Raw genomic sequence first — 19,381 nt, 5'->3', positions numbered from 1 at the left:
ATGTTAAAATCAGTAATTTATAGTCAACACTCATAGAACCCTAGCTCAATTAGGTTAGAAATCATACCTCAAGTTTGAAATCATACCTCAAGTTTATTATCGACGAACTTTCTATCTTTAATGCGTTCTCTGGTTGCTCGTGCATCAAATTTTCACGATTAGTTGTTCAAAAATTTCATGAATTAAGCTTCGTTTTCTTCTTTTCTTCTTCATTTCTTCGACACACTTGCTACTTACGTGTTCTAATTTAATGAGATGATAATTAGGGATTTAATCCGTTTTAGTTCCAGTCGTCGAATGTGAAGATGGAACAAGAACGAAAATGGCCTGGAGCAGAAAATCTGGTGGATCGTGAGGAGAATTTTCCAAACTGGAAAAGTTAGGTTACTCTTGAAGGTAACCTTGTAAGACATTAATTGAACAAACGACATTTGTCGAACATATAGAAATCAAGGTTGAAAATGCTTGAGACATGATCGAGACGGTCGGATCTAAAGAGTCGATATGAAGGTTGAACGTTAACTCACGTTGAATTTTGACTAGTTTTTACCTATAATCGCTATTACTACTAATATAATACAAAAAAATAACAATAAACTACATCAATTTTGATTGATATAATTAAACCAAACTTTCGACTTTTGACCGGCGTTGACCCGACCTTTCTCTCATTTGACTCTACTTTTGACCGTTGACCGACTTACTAGATGCCGAGATGGAGTCGAGAAGGACTAGTCACCAAAACACCGCAACGGCCGCCGCAACGGACGCCTTTTGCAACCACGATCGAAATAAGGATCTTAATATTTAAATTGCGTAAAAAGGTAACGAGTACGCTATGTGCTCATGAGATAATCTATTAATCTTTGATTTCTCATAGGTTAATGTGGTGGTTTGCGGTGGTAGCGGAGCCGGTGGTCGGATCGATGGGTTTGTTGCACGAGAGATTTTTTTTGGGAGATCCGGGTTATGGATATGAGATCTCATTCTTTGCGATCCTGTGCGAAAGATTGTTTAAGCTATCAAATTCGGGGGTTAGCGCAAATGAGAGAGAAAATCCGTAACGGGTAAGTTAACCTTTGGATTCTTGATTGCCTTGATATTTGGACTGTAGGTGCTAGACACATTGATCTCAAAGAGATTAAAATTTGGTAGTGATCGGACACTTCAATTTGAAGATATGATTTTTGAAGTCGGTTGCCATTCTGAAAAAACCTTTAAGGTTTGATTGCGCAGCTGTGAGAGAAAATTCATTGTAGGTTTGTCTACCGTTGAATCGACCTGGAATTGAATTGAAGATACTAGACATACATATAGAACTATGGTAAAAGATTTAGTGACGATCGACCGTTGGCTTTTAAGTTATTGACTATCGATTTTGCAGTAGATTTGAAAGAATTTCCGAGTTTAATGTCGCGAGTTGAGAGACGGTTTTACACTTACTTTTACCAACTCAAGTGGTCCAGATTTTTTATTGGTTAGTGAACAAAATTAATTCTTAAAGGGAAACCTTAATATATTACGGAAACGCAAAATATAGAATAACAGCCAACATTGATTTAATAATTGAATTATAAACCACACTTACAGACTTTCAACCGGTAGTAAACAATCAAGATTAAAGATGAACTATGGAATGGAAAACTTTAATACATTCACACCTTTACAAACACAAAAACGTACACGATAACGATTCGTTACTATATGCATATGACTTCCGTATAGAACAATATATATTATATATATAAACCTTCTTTTGAATGTTGGAGTGCCTACGACCTGCAAAACATACAATATTTGCAGTAAAGAATTGATGCAATATAACATCCGATATATTTTGACGTAACTTATGGAAAAGTTGAAAACATAACAGATGCAACATTTACCTTTTAAACTTCCGATAGAGCAAAGCCAATGTCACGTATATCCAATCCTTTGCGAGACTTAATGATGCAAAAAGTAAATGCCTGAATCGACGGTTGAAAAATATAACACCACAAAACCCCCAAAATCCAGCTGCAAATCCAGCACCCATTCCCATGTAATATGATTTCCAAAAGTCGTCGTCATCCTCCACAATGGTAGTAGAAGGTGCAGACCTCGATATTGGAGCAAGAGGAGGCCCATATAGTAGCGGGTTACCTTCATAAAAGGATGAATTAAAGCCTTGGAGTTGAGTCCCAGTTGGTATTTTTCCTGACAAGTTATTGTATGAGAGGTCAAGATAACCTAAACCGTCCAACCGTGCCAAACTTGATGGAATATTTCCAGAAAATTGATTTCTCGACAAGTCGAGAGAATCAAGAGATCTCAACATACCGATATCTTTTGGGAGTTCACCAAGAAGTTTGTTGAATGAGATATTTAACGAGACTAATTCGACAAGACGAGTGATCTCAAAGGGAAGCTTCCCAGATAAGCTATTATTTGAAAGATCAATGATATTCAGTAGCTCGAGAATACTTCTTCCAAATGATCTTTCTATTCCTTTCCATGCAACCAATGCATTGTCAATGAACTCTTCATGTACCTCCTCTGTAGGAGGACTGACACAAGGAGCACCATCACCAGGACACTCAGGTATAAAAGTAGAACCCGGAACTGGAGGAGGATAATTTTTAGGAATAAAATGATACGTCTTATAAGAATGATAAGTCATATCATCTCCAAACTTTTTACTAGACATAGATGTGAAGTTATCAAAGCAACCAGGAATATTACCCACCAATCCATTGTTAGATATGTCAAGGATATTAAGATTGTTCAACAAACATAATTGGGTGGGAAGACTACCATTAAACATATTTGATTTTAAAACAAGAACATAAAGGCTCGTAAGTCTTTCCCCTACCCACGCAGGTATTGTGCCAGATAACTTGTTTTCCCCAAGATCCACAAACCTCATATTTGTACAGTTGCTCAAGGACATGGGCACTTCACCAACAAAGGCATTTTTCCGAAGATACAATGCCTCTAGTTGATTCAAGAATCCAAAAGACAAAGGAATATTCCCGAATAAATTGTTGTAAGATAAATCAAGAATTACCAGCTTTTGGAATTGCGACCAACAATCAGGAAGGCTACCAGAAAATGAATTGCTAGAAAGGTCAATGAAAGTTAATTCCCCAACAATATGACATAAGAAAGAGAGGTTTCCTTTGAACTTGTTTCTAGAAAGGTTTAACGAGGCGAGTTTAGAAGGCAATAGTGGTACCTTACCTTCAAGACGGTTGTTACTCAAATCCAATCCAGGGTACTGGTCAAAGTCTAATGATATATTTGGTAGCGTGCCTCTCAATTCATTTGAAGAAAGGTTCAAAAATTTCAATCCAAGGGGTAGTTGGTCCCAGAACCACGGAGGGACACTATCTGATATACCAGCACTGGAAATATCAAGAACTTGGAAACTTGTTTGAGTTTTGATCCACAAAGGAAAACTAGGTCCCAGCTTGCAGGATTGCAATTTTATAGTGTCTAAATGGAAAGGAATTCTAAAATCTGAGCTTAATTTAAATGAAAATGAATTGAAAGACATATCCAAATAGGTTAAGGAGGAGAGATTTATAAAGTAAAGGTCGGATATGACACCATGAAGTGAGTTGGATGAAATATCGAGAGAAATAAGATTTGAAAGTTGACCGATACTGTTGGGTAAATCACCACTCAACTGATTACCAGATAGGTCTAACTCTTGTAGGGACTCCCTTCCTCCTGTGAGGTCATCAGGAATGCTTCCATTGAATAAATTGTGAGCAAGTGACAATATAACCAATGATGGCCATCGAGCGAAATTAGGCAAGGGACCTGTAAGGATGTTTTCTGAGACGTCTAAGCATTCGAGAGAACTTAAAACTTCAAAGGAAACGGGAATAGATCCCTTCAACGAATTACCACTCAGATCAAGATACCACAAGTTGGATAGATTTCCAAGCTGATGAGGAATCGGTCCACTGAGATTAGCATTAGCCATAACCAGCTGCCCTAAGTTGGTAAGGGAACCCAAAAAGTTTGGTATATGATTGGACTGAAAATCATTTCCAGATAAATCAAGAGTTTGTAGCTGCTTTAACATCTTTATTGATGGATTAATTTTACCTACCAAATGATAATCAGAAAGACGAAGTTCGGTTACGTCATCAGTCTCGGTGTCACAATAGACACCTGGCCATTTGCAACACTCCCTCTTTTCTTCTTCATTACTCCAATCATTTAGTGTGCCATTTATATCTTTTAAGTCTGCTTTAAACATCAGCAGAGCTTGTACCTCCTTCTCGATGCATGACCCTGTAACCGTCATGTTGGCATCTTCACAAATAAATAATAGTACTACGCATAGCACCGAATACACAATTACAGCATGCGTCATATCATAAAAAACTTATCAACTAGAAATGGAAAACCCAAGAGAGTGTAGCTTACCACCTCAGGTGTTGATCAAACCCACAAGTAATTAAAACTTTAATTAGCAGCTGCAGTAAGTTAGTACCTAGGTCTATATTTTACTGGTTTTAAGAAATATTGTAATCGTTTGCCTTACATTTTATCAAGGAAAGTATGTCGTGTGTATATATAACACTCACAAACCTGCCTCCTATTTCTCTTTACCTACCTCTAATTTAAATTCCAAAGACCAAGACTTTTCAGTAAAAAACAGGATTCATGCATGAATAGCCCGACATTTATGACTTGGGAGAAAAGTAAGGAAATCAGAATGAGCTTTATTATACATATATACATTTATTTTTGTTATGTACTATGTAACTAAATGAGTTTTATACGAATCGGGGAATCATTATCATCAAATGAAGCTTCTTTTTTATAAGAGTTCATCTGTTCAAACGCCCGATGATTACGAATGGCACTTCTACACAGTAGCGGAACTTGAACCCGACCTCAGATGGGGCGGGTGCAAATATTTAGTAAATTTTTCATTACAGCTGAGGTAAACACTAAAAAAAATCTTATTTTTTAGTAATTTTTTTTAAGTGTAATTTAAAAAAAAAAAAAATTAGCTGGGATAGATGCCTCGCCCTGTCTACACAATGCTCCGCCCCTGCTTCTACACCTGTGAACAGTAGCAGGCTCATTGTAATTAGTATTATAGATAAATAAATATATAATTATATACTCGTGTAATATAGGAGTAATATATTATAAAAATAAATAAATAAATTATATAATATAAGATATAAGTAAAATTATGAATGTACATTAATACAGATATAAATATAACGTAACTTAGATACTCCATAGTCTATTAGTCTATACAGTTTATAACATAGTATACTAACGCAAAAATAGAAATTTCGTTGTTAATGAAATGATTAAATATAAAATATTACTAAAGAATTGAATTCAACCGTTATTTCAAATTTGATGCGATTACATTCAAATGATGACATGTGTATTTACCTTTTGTGTTAGTCAACACTTATTAATCTGCTATGCCTAAATTACCCTTGCTTAAAATGCATTACTACATTATTCTTTTCTAATTAATATAAATATAATTATAATAATATAATTATAATAATATAATAATTATAATTATAATTATAATTATTGTATAAAATCTGGATGAATAAATCCTAATATATTATTATCGTCTACACCTACTGCCGTCGAAGCTTTCAATCACTCTGCTACGATTCACATATAATATTTGGTACACCTTCAAAACTCATTTATGAATAATAATTTGTGTAAAGGTCCGTCCTAAACCATCTGGACGAACACTTCAACATCTGGTTCCATTGCGAGGTACTGACCTCTATATGATACGTTTTACAAATATTGCATTCGTTTTTAAAAGACTAACTTTCATTACAACGATAATCGACAATTATGCATACCACTTCATAATATATCCAAACTATAAATGACTTAAACTGTCATTACTTCATAATAATCTTTTTGAACTCAACGACTCGAATGCAACGTCTTTTGAAATATGTCATGAATGACTTCAAATAATATCTTTAAATTGAGCAAATGCACAACGGAAGATTTCTTTCGTATCTGAGAATAAACATGTTTAAAAGTGTCAACCAAAAGGTTGGTGAGTTCATTAGTTTATCACAAATATTCATTTTCAACAATTTAATAGACCACAAGATTTTCATTTTTCATTTTCATTTCCATAATCATTATACAGGCATTTTGCAATCTGCATAAAGATAAAATCATTCATATGGTGAACACTTGGTAACCGAACTAACATGATGCATATAGAATATCCCCCGCATACAGGCATTTCGCAATCTGCATGCTATATACCGGCCGTCGCAATCAGTATATATCAATTGAAGTACTAAAGCATTCGTAACCCGAATGGGACGTGTCAAGGTCCATAGATCTATCTTTAGGATTCGCGTCAATTAGGGGCCATTTCCCTAATTCTTAGGCTACCAAGCTAACAAGGGGCGATATTCGGTATTCGTAATCCAACCATAGAATATAGTTTAAGTACTTGTGTCCATTTCGTAAAACAGTTTATAAAACAGCGCATGTATGATGTATTCTCAGCCCAAAAATATATAAAAAGGGAGTAATGAAAACTCACGATACAATATTTTGTAGTGAAAATATTCATTCGACGATACTGAACAATGCAGGGTTGGCCTTGAATTCACGAACCTATATCATTTGTATATATATTAAAACATATACTTGTAATCAAATAAATATATTATTATTAGTGATATAATTTTTATATTAATAAACTATATATTTTATTATTTTATTAAATATATTCATTTTATATATTTTAATAAATAAGATATTAATATAATTTAATTATGTGTATTAAGTATATTGTTATATGAATATCATTTGTTAGTTAAATTAATGAAAATATTAAGATAAGGGTAATAATACTATTAGATTTTAATAATAAAGAAAATTTTATATAAGCTGATAATTTTAATAATACTTAAAATGTTACTAATAATGATACTACTAATAATATTCTTAATAATAATACTAGTTTTAATAAAATGATAGATTTAAAAATTAATGATACTTCTAGTATTAATGATAACAGTAATAATACTGATATTAATAATATCTATAAAAATAACCATTTTATTACTAATGATAATAATTTTAGTAATAGTTCATTAAATGATACTTATAATAATAATGATAATGTTAATAATAACACTTGTATTAATATTAATAATACTTACTTTAATATTAATACTAATACTAATAATCATAAAATGATAATACTAATATTAATAATGATAATTTATATTATTTTTATAATAATAATAATAATAATAATAATAATAATAATAATAATAATAATAATAATAATAATAATAATAATAATAATAATAATAATAATAATAATCATCATCATCATCATAATAATGATAACAATACTTATATTAATCTTAGTAATAATAATAATAATAATAATAATAATAATAATAATAATAATAATAATAATAATAATAATAATAATAATAATAATAATAATAAATGTTAATACTTTGTAATGATAATAATATTAGTAATAATAATATTAGTAATAATTTACTTACTATAATCGTAATAATAATAATGAGTGTTAATTAATAATACTAATAATTATAATACTAATAATCATAATAATCAAAATAATGATATTAATAATGATAATAATTATAATAATAATAATAACAATAATAATAATAATAATAATTTTTGTAATGAAAACTACCTTTCAAAAGCCTTTCTAAAAAAAATGCTCCAAGCCGAGCTCGAACCCGAGACCTCCCGCTCATACGCAAACACTCTAACCACTCGGCCATTTAAGTTTTTCTGAATTATAACAGTTTTAAATATATATAACCCGCATAAATTTATTGTTCTTCTTCTTCATATTAAATCAACCAGGGATCGAATCAAGGCTCTCAATGGATTACTTAATTAGTTTTAGAACTTTAAAATGATACAGAAACGATTCCTAATCGTGATTTTAAATTAATCAAACGCGATAATAAAAAAAAATCCCAACAACAGTCGCTGTTCATGTTTAAAAAAAATGGAACTAAATCCTTGATTCTGATATTTGGTCATTTTTAGGATATAATTATAACATGAAAAAGTTTCTAAATTGTTTCTATAAACTTTCTGGATCCTCAATTTTATCAGAAACATCATAAAAATTACGAATTTTAATGAAGAATAAACGGTTGACTTTTAAATTTTTAAGTTTGACTTTGAAATTTGAATTCAAGAGATAAAATTGGAACTTGAAAACTTACAGATAGTTTGATTAAGGAATTCCTAACATGATTGCATTATTACATTTTGAAATAGAATTCAAATTCGAATTTTTGATAAAATTATCAAGAACAGAGCAGTCATGCTGTGTTCTTCATATTTTTTTTTAAAATTCAACAATTTAAAGGTTGTTAATGGTAATTGAAATTGTTAGTTGATAATGTGAGGTCGTCTGGTATCATTTATCACTGAAATGTTCGAGTTTTATAGCAATTTGTGGGTTGACAAGAATTAATCAGGAACAAAAGTAAAATAATAAAAAAAATAAAAAGTTGAATAAGATTGCTAACTGAATTTGGATTGTTTTGATTTTAATTTCAACGATTAGAAACAGTAATTATCAATCAATTACAATTTGAGAATGACAGGAAACTGATTTTGATTCTGTATTTGTGTTATTACATTTTTAATTAATCTAAATTAATAATTATATTAATAATACAATAATATTGATTTATATATTATAGTTGTATATATATCAGTATATATATATATATATCTGATTTTATATATCTGTATATATATCTGTATTTATATATCTATATGTATATATCTATATTTACATATTAATAATATTAATAAAAGTTTATAATATTAATAAAAGTTTATAATAATATACTAGTAATCATAATAATATTATTATTAATGAATATGATAATAATAACTATAAAATTTATAACAATAATATTATTAATAATAATAATAATACTAATTATACTAATACTAATATTATTAATGATAATAATAATATTAGTAATACTACTATAATAATTTATATATAACAAATTCGTATCTATAAATTATATATTTAAAATAATATTAATAACATTAGTATGGATATTAATATTGAAAGTAATGACAATATTATTATAACAATTATATTTATAATTAACTTTAATATATTAGTATTACATATCATTGATTATGTAATATAACTATATAATATACATTACATGATAACTTATATTGAGTAATAAATTTTTATACATTTTAACATATATTACAATATACATATAATAATAATTATATATAGAAATCATAACTATTTATATATAGATTCATTACAACATAATTATTTTGTATTATATTTTACATATTCAATTCTAATGTTTAAATTATAGTTTATAATTTCAAATTGTTATATATACTTTCATATATATATATATATATATATATATATATATATATATATATATATATATATATATATATATATATATATATATATATATATTTACATATTTACTTACAACAAATGTTCGTGAATCGTCGGGAATAGTCAAAGGTTAAATGTTTCATGAAACAGTTCAAAAATTTTGAGACTCAATATTACAGACTTTGCTTATCGTATCGAAACCATATAAAGATTAAGTTTAAATTTGGTCGGAAATTTCCGGGTCGTTACAATTTGTTCTTCATGAAGATATTTATCTTCTATCTATACTATTAAAATATTATGTGTATGTTTATTTATAAGCAATCTTCGCATGTATAACAGTGGCATTTTTATTATTATTAAACTAGACATTACGGAGTATAATTTTACATGAATGTACTTATAAGTGTAACATTTAATACTTCATTTTCTATTAAAAATATACTTTGTGAACATCCGAGTGCATCTGCTTTACAAAAAGTGCGACTAATCTTTTTTACAATTTGTTCTTTATCTAGGATGATGAATTTGGGGGTGGAATCATCAAATCTGGAACAAGAAATTTCGGAAGACATTCCTAATGTTGGGATGAAATTTGATTCAGAAGGCGAGATTTATAGTTACTACAACAATTATGCATATCAAATGGGACAAGGAGTCCGTATATTGAGTACAAGGACAAAGGGTGACAAAAAATATTATGCACTTAGATGTCATAAAGGAGGTGTATATGAGCCGAAGTCGGAATCTAACAAACCAAGGAAGTCAAGCAAAATAGATTGTAAGGCAAAAATAAGTGTGATAGTTGATTGTGATGGAAAATGCACTATCTCCGGTGTTTGTTTTGAGCATAATCATGCATTAAGTCCCAAAAAATCACGATATCACCGATCTCAGAAGAAAATTGATCCTTATTCTAAGAGAAGACTAGAGTTAAATGATTCTGCGGGAATTTCAATAGAAAAAAATTTTAGTTCCTTGGTAGTAGAAGCTGAAGGATATGAGAACTTGACATTTGATGAGAGAGATTGTAGAAATTACATTGCGAAGGTAATACAACTTCGACTTGGAAAGGGGGATGCTGAAGCACTTCGTGATTATTTTGTTCGTATGCAAAAAAGAAGTACAAACTTTTTTTATATGATTGATATGGATGATGAAGGTCATTTAAAAAATGTTTTTTGGGGTGATTAAAGGTCTATAGCAGCTTACCAATCATTTGGAGATGTCGTATCTTTTGACAGCACATATTTGACCAACAAATATAATATGCCTTTTACTCCTTTTGTTGGAGTGAATCACCATGGGCAATCTATGTTATTTGGATGTGGTTTAATTTCACTTGAGGATACAGAAACATATGTGTGGTTATTTAAGTCATGGTTGGAATGCATGGATGGACATGCACCAAAAGCAATAATCACAGACCAGTGTCGAGCAATGCAAGGAGCTATAGCACGTGTATTCCCTTAATCTTACCATCGTCTCTACCTATGGTATGTAATGAAAAAGGTTCCGTAAAAATTGGGTAAGTTGAAGCAATATAAAGCAATAAAGAAGACGTTAAAATCCCTTGTATATGAGTCTATTGAGTATCAAGAGTTTGAAGATGGGTGGCCCTAAATGATAAAAGACTATAATCTTGAAAACAATGAGTGGTTATGCTCCCTATTTAATGATCGAAAGCGTTGGGTGCCATTGTATGTCAAGGTAATATTTTGGGGAGGGATGTCTACTACTCAGAGAAGTGAAGGTATGAATGCTTTTTTTGATGATTATGTTAATTCAAAAACTTCCTTGTGGCAATTTGTTGAACAATATGACAATGCACTTAAAAGCAAAATAGAGAAAGAAAATAAAGCCGATTTCGATTCTCTCAATGCTAAAGAAAATAAAGCCGATTTCGATTCTCTCAATGCTTCTTATAAATTGATGACTGCCTTTTACTTTGAAAGACAATTTCGAGAATCCTACACCAATGCGATGTTTAAGTTGATCCAGGTTGAGCTGCACAATATGTTATTTTGCAATCACTTGCTTTTGAAAACACATAGTACAATGTCCATGTTTAGTGTCACGGACATTCTCAGAGGAAAATGTGGAGAGTTGAAAAGGAAGGTTGTTTACAAAGTGACTTATGATGAAGTTGGATGTGATATTCAATGTTCTTGTCATTTGTTTGAGTTTCGAGGAATTTTTTGTAGGCACGGGATGAAAATATTAATTGAGAAGGATATTAAAGAACTTCCTTCTCGCTATATCATGTCTAGATGAAGGAAAGATTTGAAGCATCATCACTACTACGTGATTAACTGTTATGAGGATTTGAAAAGCGGAGAATGGGCTAAACAATTTGATAAACTGTGTTCTTATTTCTATGAAGCTGCACATATTGCTAATACCGAAGAAAAGTTTGATTATTTACTTGAATGCATAAAATTGCTAAAAGAAAAATTAACCGATGATTCTAGTTGGGGTGTTACTAGTGGCAAAAATTTTGTACCATAAGTTGATCATCAAGTTTCGGCGCCGACTAAGTCCTTGTTACCACCCGCGCAGGTACGTAGTAAAGGTCGTCCACCAACGAAGAGGAAAGAATCCATGATAGAAAAAGTTACAAAAAAGAAGAGGAAGACGAATGTAAGCTAAAATGCATTTATTTTTGTTACCATTGCTTTTTAATTGGCTGACATAATTAATGACTCAATGATCCATTTACTGTAGGTATGTGAAGGAAATCAAGCAACGAGTTATAAATATGGTGCAAGTTCCGTCAATGATAATACATGTAGGCGACCTAACAACTTTGATCTTCTTTTTTTTACGGCGAAAAAGAAAAATATATTGATAACCATTGAAACCTTCATCAAAATAATGAAAGGTAACAATGCAAAAAACGGATACAATTAAGGATCGACAACACGATCTTGCAAAGCAGGGAACAATTGAAAGAACTTGTAAGAAAATACATAAAACTAAGACCTACAAATATGAAAATAGATCCCATATATACGATTGAAATCCGTGGCAAAAGCTAAAATTGATATACCAAAGGAAGACCTTTAACTCGAGATTGCGACCGATGACCGATTGATCTTAATCATTGAGCATACAAAAGCTTTATGGAACATGGAGGGATTTTTCTACTTGATTGATTTATGATAATTATTGTATTTTTTTTGTAAGATCCTGTTTCCAGTTGTGTTGGACGCCGTCCAAAATGGTGGAACACCGTCTAACATTGAAGGGCTGGACGCCGTCCAGATCACTTAGACGTCGTCCAAATGATCTGGCGGACCAGCTCTTGGGTTTTTAGATATTTTGAAGGGGCTTTTTGGTAATTTCACATGGGGGACGACTTTAAGGTCCCAAGATCAGATTGGTGGGTGCCTTTACTCCATTTTCATCTACCATCTCCTTTTCCACTTCAAGTTAGAGAGAGAGATAGAGAGATTTCTTGTGTGAGAAAGCTCAAATCAAGAAGGAAGGAGCTCGATTCGGATTTAAGCTTGAGTGTTAAAGTTGTTCATCTCATCACTAGCTACGTTTTAATTGTGGTGGTACATCTTAACCTTAATTTCCTTACTTAATTAGTGATAAGGGTTAGGGTTTGGGTTAGTGATGAACATAAAAACCCATTTGTTGGTAAATTAGGGTTTTTGGGTAAGATAGGGTCATGAGGACCCAAGGATGACTAACCTAGGGTTTTAATGTGATAAATGGTGTTTATGAGTATTAAATTGTTAACAATCACTAGTATACTTTGTGGTTGGGTGATTGGGTGTTATTTGGGTTGTGGGTAACCCAAATGGGGGTGTTAACCTTGAAATGGGTCAAATGAGTCTTTGGTGACCTAGGTTGTTAAATGTGTATGAAAACATACTAACCTTGCGATAATAAGTGTATTAAGACCAAAATTGGCTAGTGCTAGGGTTTTGGCGAAGTTGACCCAATATCAGGGTTAAGAGTGCAAATGGGTCGAAATTGCACTATGGGTCAAATTGACACTAGGATGGTGAGTGAGTTGGTTGACCAACTTGTTTGGGTGATTGATAATATGCATAATGTAATAGGTACGTTACATTGAAGGTTTCAAGCTTGATTTCTCATTTCACCGAAGGCGTTAAGGTGAGTGGAATAATTATGCATATGTGTATGTAATGTATTTACTTGTGCGAAATGCGATGTGGGTTTTAAGTTCGGGTATGCGATACCACATCGTGTTGGCATGGGATGAGGGCTTAAAGTTCTGGCGTTCGATACCTCATCATCATGTGTGGCATATGATATGGGTTTAAAGTTCGGGCGTTCGATACCATATCATATGTGTGTGTGCGGGCGTGAAGTGTGGGTTATAAGTTCAGGCGTTCGATACCACATTTCACGTAACGGGTGGGTTTAAAGTTCGAGCGTTCGATACCACCCAAGGGACTAGTGATGCATACTAGTGGCGTCTGCGTGGCTAACGGTTCACTCGCGAGAATCGTTCCCTTTTGTATTTTGGTTAACCATGGTTATGTGTTGTAGTGTAGCATTATATTTCGTGTTATATGCTATTGTTGTGCTAGCTCGTGTTGTCGGAGATTTAGCGTTATACTTTGCGATGGTATGCTATTTAACATGCTAGCGTGTATGCGATAATTGTGTAAGTGATTGCAAGTAAGTAGATCATATATGTATATGCATAATTATTGCATTCACTAAGCGTTTTGCTTACCCTCTCGTTGTTTACCTTTTTAGGCTCCGGCTTGGACAAAGGCAAAGGTATTCGTTTGGACTAGTGGCCTCCCACTTGTTTTGATAGGGGATGCTTTGGGGTGATTAGCTTTTGAAGTTTGACCAAGATTTGGGTAGTTTAAGCCCAAACACCATGCTCTAGGTGTCGTTTGGAAATTAAACTCTTGTGGTCGAAACTTGTATTTTGTACGAAAATCGTAATTCAGGACGATGTGGGCTCGGTGTTGTAAAATTAGTTTTATTACGGGAATATCTTAGTTTTACTTATTATAACGTGTTGTGAAAGTCGTTTCGTCTAAAAGTGTCGGGAAGCGGGTTTTCCGCTCGCGTAATTTGGAGTTTTGGGACAGACCTGGACAGTTCATTTGGACGCCGTCCAGATGACTTGGACGCCGTCCACGGCTTCAGAGCTGGACGCCGTCCAGATGTGTTGTTTGTTCAGGTTCATAAAAAAAAATTTTGTGACGTGTTTTTGGTATAACGACGATGGGTCGTTACAAGTGGTATCAGAGCATGGTCTAAGGGATTTAGGCGACTTGAGATAGGTGCCTAGACTTAGACCTTATTGTGTATGTGCTTTATGCGGGACTTGTAGGATTTCGGGTCGGACCGGGTTTTGGTTAGTGCCTAGGATTAGGTGAACTAACCTTGCGCTAATTATTTTGTTTGGTGTTTGCAATCATCAAGAGAGATAGACGTTGTACTAGCAAGTTAATGCGACGTGCTCGCGTAACAATGACTAGCTATGATAATGTTACAAACGAACATATATTTCATTGCATTATCTTTCCAGAAAGACAAGCTTTTAGTTGCAATTGTTCTATTTACAAGTGATATTCGTTTATATAATAAAAGGTGAAGACAAAAGGCAGAATTGACAATTTGAAGACGCAAATGGCCAAAAAGCTAAAAAGTACAAGTTACAATCCAAGTGGTTCAAATTATTGATGAATAACGTCTAAATATTGATAAGAGTACAAGCTGCGGAATGCAAAGTACAAGATATCTCAGCGTACAAAAAGACGTTTGAAAATCCGGAACCGGGACTTAAACCGAGAAATAACGTACGACTCAATGGAGCTGAAAGTACAAGTCAACTATGCACAAGAATATAATATAATATATATATATATAATTATAGATAATTATATATATTATTATATATTATAATATCGTAGCAGCCCACGTTTGGAAACTCAAAATATCTTAAATCAGAGGGCCATGCGATCGCATGGCCTGGAAGCTTTATTTCCATGCGATCTCATGGCAGTGAATGTCTGGTCAGGTCTATAAATTGATCATTTTCTGGCCGAATTCAACACCCCAGATTGATTAATTTCAATCTTTTCTTTCTCTCTAATTTATATTCATGTTATAATTTTAATTTAATTTAATTTTAATAATAAGGTTATTGTAACAAATGTTTTAAGGTTTTGTAAGTCAAAACTCTGTCCGTGTAATACTACGCGATTAATACTCATTGTAAGTTATGTTCAACCTTTTTAATTTAATGTCTCGTAACTAAGTTATTATTATGCTTATTTGTGCCAAAGTAATCGTGATGTTAGACTAAATATTAAGACCGGGTTATTGAACTTTGAGCCATAATTAATGTTTGGATAAAGACCGACACTTGTGGACATTGGACTATGGACTATTAATAGATGGGGGATATTGTCTAATCGAGTGACAACTCATTGGAGTTTGTCGAACCTATCTTCAAATTAATTAGCCTAATAATTAATAATGATTATGGTTGTCCTATTTAGTGACGTTCATACGGAGTCTATTATAATCATTTAATTAATTATTCGGGTTGGGTAATTGAGTATTCAAACTGATCAAGTGGGTAAATTAGTATTCATATCTAATTAAAATAGGGGTGGATTACATACAGTGATAACTGGTGTAATTGTTGACAGAAGTGATAACTGCGTCACAGTTTAAATCCTTAATTAGTTGGACTATTTGACTTCGGGTATAAGGTTAATTTGACGAGGACACTCGCACTTTATATTTATGACCGATGGACTATTATGGGCAAAAGCCAGATAGACGTATCAAATAAACCAAGACAAAGAACAATTAACCCGGGGTAATAATATATAACCAAAACGTCAACCATCATGATTATAGAAGTTTAAATAAGCATAATACTTTTACTTCATATTTCATCACTATTTTATTTACTCGCAATTTATTTTATCGCAATTTACATTATCGCAAAACTAAAAATTTGACAAACCGGTCGTTAAACGGTAACCCTCCCCCCCTTTATAATAATAATAATACTATATTATATATAAACTTATATTATAAAATATATATATATAAACATATATTTTTATAGACACATAAAAGCTCCCTGTGGAATGAACCGGACTTACTAAAAACTACACTACTCTACGATTAGGTACACTGCCTATAAGTGTGTAGCAAGGTTTAGGTATATCTATTCTATAAATAAATAAATAACTTGTGTATATTGTAGCGTAATTAATAGCATTTATATATATATTTTATACCCCTCTATACATTTATCAAGTATTTTTGGTGCCGCTGCCGGGGAACTCTTGGTTAAATTGAAAACATAAAAAAAAATATATATATATTTATTTAAGTTTGTATTTTTTAAATTAAGTTTTGAAAAATTTAAAACTAAAAAAAAAAAAAGTAAACGGGCTGGTTACTGTAGCAGCCCAAACATTCGGCCTGTAACCAACTCCATGCGAACGCATGGAATTACTTCTCAAACCTCATGCGATCGCATGAGGTGAAAAGACAGACCTGAAACATAGGATCCGTCGAATTAGGGTTAAATTTAAAATATAATTAATATAATTAATAATAATTAGGGTTTAATTAATTTATTATTTAGTTTTTAGTTTTAATTAATTTGTATTTTAAGTTTTAATTAGTTTTAATTTTATAAAAATTAATACTTTTATAAAATAATAATATAAAAATAATATTTTTATAAAAATTGTATTTTTAAAACTTTAGTTTATTGTTATAATTTGTATTTTTATCGTTTATTCCTAATTTTTAATAATTATCGTTCGTAATTAATTTTAAGTTAGTATTTGCCGTAGTTATTTTTATATTTCTAGATTCTAGGCTTTGCCGTAAAATCCCTTAAATTCTTTTTCCTTAGAAATAAGATTTAGGCGCTTTAGAATTTTGCGACGCCACTTTAAGTTTATAGATTTTAGTGCCTTTTTAAGTAATTATCGTTTTCCGTATAGATTTGCATTTTAAGTTTTTACACTTTTAGGCGCAACTTTTTAGATTTAGTTTTTAGACCTTTAGGTTTCCACATTTTTCTTTCTTATTTTTATTTTTCGTCCTTTTCGTTTTTCGACGCGCTTTTTCTTTTTCATTTCTACGCTCTAGTTTTTAGGACTTAGAATTTTGTTTATTTTTCTTTAAATTTCATCGAAAAATTATTGTAAGCAATTAAATTGATAGACATCAAAATTTTTTGGTTCGTAGTAATAGTTGGATTTGTTAGTGGCGAGTTGTGGACTTTCGATTTAAAGGGTCCTGGATACCTGCTGCATCTTTTGGCTATTCGAAACGTGGGCAAAATCAGAAAAGTCTATTAATTTGATAACTTATATAATTTTTATCTTTTTAACTAATAGGATATTCAGTGAATGCACCGAGCGAAACGTTCACCACCTTTCATACGTTCACCACCTGTAACTCGATCAAGACATCTAGCAAATATTGCTGCCATTGAATTTTTAGAATCATCATCTAGTCGAACAAGTACTTCAATTCAAATTTCTGATAATCCATTTTTTGAACCCGACTTCACAATTGAGAACCCGGAGGATATTCAGGGACAATTCCAAGATCCTGAACCATTAAACATTCCTCCTGAACCACAATATATTCAAACGGAGTTTGTCGAAGAAGGAACTGTTAAATCAGAATCATCTAGTGATTCAGATTCAACAAATTCAAATATGGAAGATCTAGAACCTCAAACTATGGAAGACCGAATGAGAGCCACATGTACGGGCCAAGGTCATGCCATTACTCAACCAGATATTACTGCACCAAATTTCAAAATCAAAGGACAAATCATACACATGGTTACTAATCAATGCCAATTCGGTGGTACAGAAAAATAAGATCCAAACGAACATCTTCGAACCTTTAATAGAATTTGTACTTTATTTAAAATCCGAGAAATTGAAGATGAAACGATCTATCTTATGTTGTTCCCTTGGACTTTAATTGGAAGCTAAAGATTGGTTAGAATCATTACCAGAAGGAGCAATTGATACGTGGGATGTCTTAGTGGAGAAATTTCTTCAAAGATTTTTCCGGCATCTAAAGCCGTGAGACTTCAAGGAGAAATTGCCACGTTCGCACAAAAGCCAAATGAAACATTATTTGAGGCGTGGGCAAGATTCGGAAAGATGTTGAGAGGATGTCCTCAACACGGTTTAGACACTTTTCAAATAGTACAAATATTCTATAAAGGTGTCACTATCGCTACAAGAAAAGACATCGACACAGCTGCTGGTGGTTCCATTATGAAGAAAACCTCTACTGAAGCTCACAAGATTATCGATAAAACAGCCTCCCACTCTCATGAGTGGCACCAAGAGAAAGATATCTTACATTCATCTAAAGCAGCTAGAGCCGATTCTAGCCATGACTTTGATTCCGTTTCCGCAAAAATAGATTCTTTTGAAAGACGAATGGAAAAGATTACTAAAGATATTCACGCAATACAAATCAGTTGTGAGCAATGCGGTGGACCACACTTAACGAAAGACTGTAATATTGAGCAAACAATGGAACAACGTGAGAATGTTTCTTACATAAACCAAAGGCAGGGAAATAATTATCAACAGCCAAGGCAAAACCTCAATCGAAGTCAAAACATTCTTTACAATCCAAATGGACCCAACAATAACAATAATAATCAAAACAACACTTTCAATCAACAAAGGTCAGGCTTATATAAACCACCAAAGCAAACAGAAGAGAAAAAGTCAAATCTGGAAGAAATGGTATTAAAGTTAGTTGAATCTCAAAAACAATTTATTACATCTCAAACCCAAACAAATAAAAGGTTTGATCAGTCATTTAGAACTCAACAAACTTCCATTTTAAATCTAAAAAAACAAGTAGGTATTCTAGCGGGCCTGATGAGTGAAAGAAACAAGGAAAGCTACCAAGTAATACTGAAGTAAATCC

At 32.0% G+C, this 19,381-nt stretch overlaps 3 protein-coding genes and 1 non-coding gene across 4 annotated transcripts; 2 read left to right on the top strand and 2 right to left on the bottom strand.

The window, feature by feature from the left end:
• Nucleotides 1-1,701: 1,701 nt before the first annotated feature.
• Nucleotides 1,702-4,297, bottom strand: LOC139899730 (receptor-like protein EIX2). The gene is made up of 2 exons (XM_071882572.1): nucleotides 1,887-4,297; nucleotides 1,702-1,779 (listed from the first exon to the last, which is right to left on the bottom strand). Exons 1-2 carry the CDS (start codon nucleotides 4,295-4,297, stop codon nucleotides 1,773-1,775), a joined length of 2,418 nt encoding a protein of 805 aa, XP_071738673.1. The 3' UTR covers nucleotides 1,702-1,772.
• Nucleotides 4,298-4,802: 505 nt separating this feature from the next.
• LOC139899729 (protein FAR1-RELATED SEQUENCE 6-like) lies at nucleotides 4,803-10,621 on the top strand. The gene is made up of 2 exons (XM_071882571.1): nucleotides 4,803-4,942; nucleotides 9,946-10,621. The coding sequence occupies exons 1-2, from the start codon at nucleotides 4,803-4,805 to the stop codon at nucleotides 10,619-10,621; spliced, it is 816 nt and encodes a 271-aa protein (XP_071738672.1).
• Nucleotides 10,622-11,050: 429 nt separating this feature from the next.
• Nucleotides 11,051-11,701, top strand: LOC139899728 (protein FAR-RED ELONGATED HYPOCOTYL 3-like). The gene has a single exon (XM_071882570.1). The coding sequence runs from the start codon at nucleotides 11,051-11,053 to the stop codon at nucleotides 11,699-11,701; it is 651 nt and encodes a 216-aa protein (XP_071738671.1).
• A 6,815-nt stretch (nucleotides 11,702-18,516) lies between these two features.
• On the bottom strand, nucleotides 18,517-18,623 carry LOC139903203 (small nucleolar RNA R71). The gene has a single exon (XR_011778043.1). It is a non-coding gene; the product is annotated as a small nucleolar RNA R71 (small nucleolar RNA).
• Between the last annotated feature and the right edge of the window lie 758 nt (nucleotides 18,624-19,381).

This window comes from Rutidosis leptorrhynchoides, chromosome 3, assembly GCF_046630445.1.
Source record: "Rutidosis leptorrhynchoides isolate AG116_Rl617_1_P2 chromosome 3, CSIRO_AGI_Rlap_v1, whole genome shotgun sequence".
NCBI classification, from domain to species: Eukaryota; Viridiplantae; Streptophyta; class Magnoliopsida; order Asterales; family Asteraceae; genus Rutidosis; species Rutidosis leptorrhynchoides.
This window is presented reverse-complemented; position numbering and strand designations above follow the sequence as displayed.